The sequence below is a fragment of the Electrophorus electricus genome, chromosome 3 (genome assembly GCF_013358815.1).
Source record: "Electrophorus electricus isolate fEleEle1 chromosome 3, fEleEle1.pri, whole genome shotgun sequence".
NCBI lineage: Eukaryota > Metazoa > Chordata > Actinopteri > Gymnotiformes > Gymnotidae > Electrophorus > Electrophorus electricus.
The window spans coordinates 4,052,585-4,056,146 of NC_049537.1; the positions used below are offsets into that span (position 1 = coordinate 4,052,585).

The 3,562-nt window shown below is 36.7% G+C and overlaps 1 protein-coding gene across 1 annotated transcript; it reads left to right on the top strand.

Annotated features, from left to right (window-relative positions):
- Positions 1 to 93: 93 nt before the first annotated feature.
- On the top strand, positions 94 to 2,471 carry ndufb5 (NADH:ubiquinone oxidoreductase subunit B5). The gene is made up of 6 exons (XM_027013565.2): positions 94 to 237; positions 772 to 857; positions 1,047 to 1,113; positions 1,316 to 1,377; positions 1,569 to 1,675; positions 2,218 to 2,471. Exons 1-6 carry the CDS (start codon positions 120 to 122, stop codon positions 2,336 to 2,338), a joined length of 561 nt encoding a protein of 186 aa, XP_026869366.2. The 5' UTR covers positions 94 to 119; the 3' UTR covers positions 2,339 to 2,471.
- The last annotated feature ends 1,091 nt before the right edge of the window (positions 2,472 to 3,562 follow it).

Consider the following 3,562-nt stretch of genomic DNA (forward strand, 5'->3'; position numbering starts at 1 on the left):
AGGAATACTGCAGTTTATGGCGGCGAGCATGTAATACTATGCCCCAAACATCAATGACTAATTTGGCTTCATGTGCTGGGTGAGGCCCCAGCTCTTGGTAATGCATTACCCAAACAGACATGGTGGCCATGAGTGTGTTACGGACGGCGGTGGCCGTCGCAGCTAGATTAAACCCTTTGAAACGGGCAAATCACTCGTTGGGTCTACTTTCCAGGGCAGTGGTTTGCTCTGAACAAGGTAAATACACTTTGTTTATTTCTGGGATATCGTCACGTACAGCTGCAAACGTTTCATTATTAGCAGTGACCTTGTCCTTGCAATATTCGAGCTAAGCTATCTTAGCTAACCTAGCGCCAGATAGTTGCCGATTGCTGAAGCTTTCTTCTCTTTCCACCCAGGATAGGATGTGGAAAACTAGTTATTGCTGCTTGGATAAATGTAATCTTACTTTAAAGCTAAAGATATCAGACTAGCTATACAAAACATGTCAGTTAGCTTTGCTAGCTAGCGTTAGACCTTCCCTAGCGTTCTGTCACTGTAACAAACAAACAAACAGCTCCAGATCGGTTTCCTCACAGATGATGGCTAGTGATTCCTTGTGTCCATCCCTTTACTTTCTGAAGGCTTTTGTTGTTTTTTGTATTTGTGAACATTTGTGCCTCTGTTTTAATTACCCATTTTGTCGTCTTCTGTGACATTTTTGAAAGATTTCCTCTCACCTGTGCAGAAAACATGACATTGTAATTTCACTTGCACATGCTCCATTAACAGTTGCTGTGCGTTATGGAAGTCACGGGAAGAGGATGTTTGTCATCAAACCTACCAAGTTCTATGACAAAAGATTTTTACATTTACTGGTAAGGAAAAGATGACAATTATTTGACTTATTGTGCATCTATGTTCATTTCAGCCTAAAGAGCTGCTTGTAAATTGTTTCACTGTAAAGATGAGAATCAAAAGACAGTGTAATATTAGACTTAAAAAAAACCCTCCAATTTCTACACAATTCAAAAGTTTCTTACTTGTTTGTTTTTCTGTTGTACCAGAAATTTTACATACTACTTACTGGGATCCCCACTGCAGCATTTGTCACCTTTGTGAATGTTTTCATTGGTGAGTCTCCCTGTCTCTCTAACTCTGTCAATTGCACATGTTCTGTCTTCTAGATATCTTTTGTTGAAGCTTTTGTGTAGTTATAACATGGAGGTGCATTGGATACTCCGATGAGTTTTGGCCTTACATTTTCAATACTTCTTTGATCTGGTGTTTAAGGACATGACTTCAATAAATTGAACATTTGGTCATTGTCTAATAGGGGAAGCTGAGTTGGCTGAAATTCCTGAGGGCTATGAACCAGAGTACTGGGAGTACTACAAGGTATAATATTTCATGTGCTACTTTGTTCTATTATTTCAGTGTACAAAAACAAAGGTGGTCAGTTTATGTAAAAGTCAGAAATAAAAGTATCTGTCTAATAGACTCTTTCTGTCTGTTCAGACAGAAAAAAATAAGATCTTAAAATTGTATGTGCTTTGTGTTAACAGTTTTCTTAATTTGTTTTATCCAAGCATCCCATTACTAGATGGATTTCCCGAAATATCTATGACAACCCAGTGAAAGACTATGAGAAGGTGATGGCACTTATTCACATTGAGGCTGAGAAGGCTGAAATGAGGTGAGCCATTAATGGTTATAGGTTCCAATATATGTCGTATTTTATCAGAAAAGTTTTCTGCAGTTGGATGAAGAACTAGTTGTATTATGTTCATGATAGTTTCATACATTTCATATTATCACATTTGTAGGGTATAGAACTAGCTTCAGATTTATGTCCTTTTAAATTGTATTATGGTGTGTGACTGTCCACTACCCTGTGGCTTCAGCATGAAAGTAGAAGAGTGTAATACTGGCTTGAATCTATATTCAAGATGCCAACTCATAATGATCCTAATTTAATTCTGTTGGTTGAATAGATTATATCTATATATCCAAACACTTGCATTTTTTTCACACGGGTATAGACCAGAACCATCAAAGCTAACCAAACATGAATGTTAATTTTCAGTTTGATTAGCCACCTATTTTAATTTTATTTGAAGATGTGTTTAGAGTATGTAGCAAATCCATGTAAGGATACCATATGTAGACACTGGATCATTGCTTGTTGAACTTAATTTTTATTTTATACAGCCTAATACATGATTTCCTTGCTCACAGACTAAGAGAACTGGAGGTTAGGAGACAAATGAGAAGCAAAGGAGATGGCCCATGGTTCATTGTTGAGACGCTTGACAAGAATTTGATTGACCAGTCCCATAAATCAACACCTGATGATTAACTGTGGTTGATCACCTGGTACCCATCTCATGGAAGCAGTCAGAATTATACAATGTATAATTTATGTTGATATTTGTGCAGATATATTTGTGTTCTTTTTGACTTTGACACCAATAAAGTGTAATAGCCCTAAACTGGTTGTTTTATTGAAACAGATATAGATTATTGTCTTAATCATGATGAGATTTACCATTGGGGCTGCAAATTCATCCAAGCCTTAATCTATTTATAGAAAACCAAATCCAAAAGATGCAGAGCCTGACAATCCTTGATTTGGAGCATTTGCCCTTCTTTTGTTATGACAGTAGCATATGTTTTATCAATTACAGTATAGGTTGCAACTGTACAAAGGTCAGTGCAATTATGCATTACTGTATACTCATAACCTTTAAGCAGCAATTACCAATAATACAAGCCAAAACAGAGAGTCTTTGTCATTGCATTTGAGAGAAAATAAACACAGCTAGAACAAGGAGAGGTGGCCTGGATAAAATGTTTTTATCATAGTCATTGCTTTGCTTGGTTGTCCCTATAGTAGACTCAAGTTGGTATGCAAGTACATTTGATTTGGCCTGCAAGAAACTAGGGGTTTTGCTAAAACTTATGTGTCCACTGTCAGTCATCATACAGAATACAAAATTTAATGTTTTGCAAAAAATCATTCTAAAAAATAATATTCTGCTACAGACCTATGATTCATTATAGAAAGAATAAGAACACAAAGGATGCACTTGTTACTTGATTTGTAGGTGGTATATCTTGTTTATTTGTGTACAGTTTTATCTTTTTGTCATGGAAAACTAACCCGAGAAGTTAAGTAGATGTCAGTGACAATTACACCACGCCAGTATGATGCAAGATGCAGAATGTGTTTAGTAAATGCGATATGAATATCATCCGAGATTTAACAACAAATCATCTTCACAACAAATCAAACAAATAAATAGCAACGTATATTTAAATACATACTCGAACATTAGCATTACATAATAAGTCGTATATACTCATACGCTTAAAGCGCTCATACGCTTGGTACAGTAACCAATAGAAAAGCCCACAGGCCTAAATGTATTTTCAGAAACGCGAATTTCCACCAATAGGTGTTTAAGGGAATAGTGACATAAATATTGGCTCCTTTCTCAAACAAACCCGTCGTCGTCGTCCCTCACCCCGCCCCTCTGTGTTTTCGTCGTCATAACCCAGTGATCCCAGGGTCTGGATGATT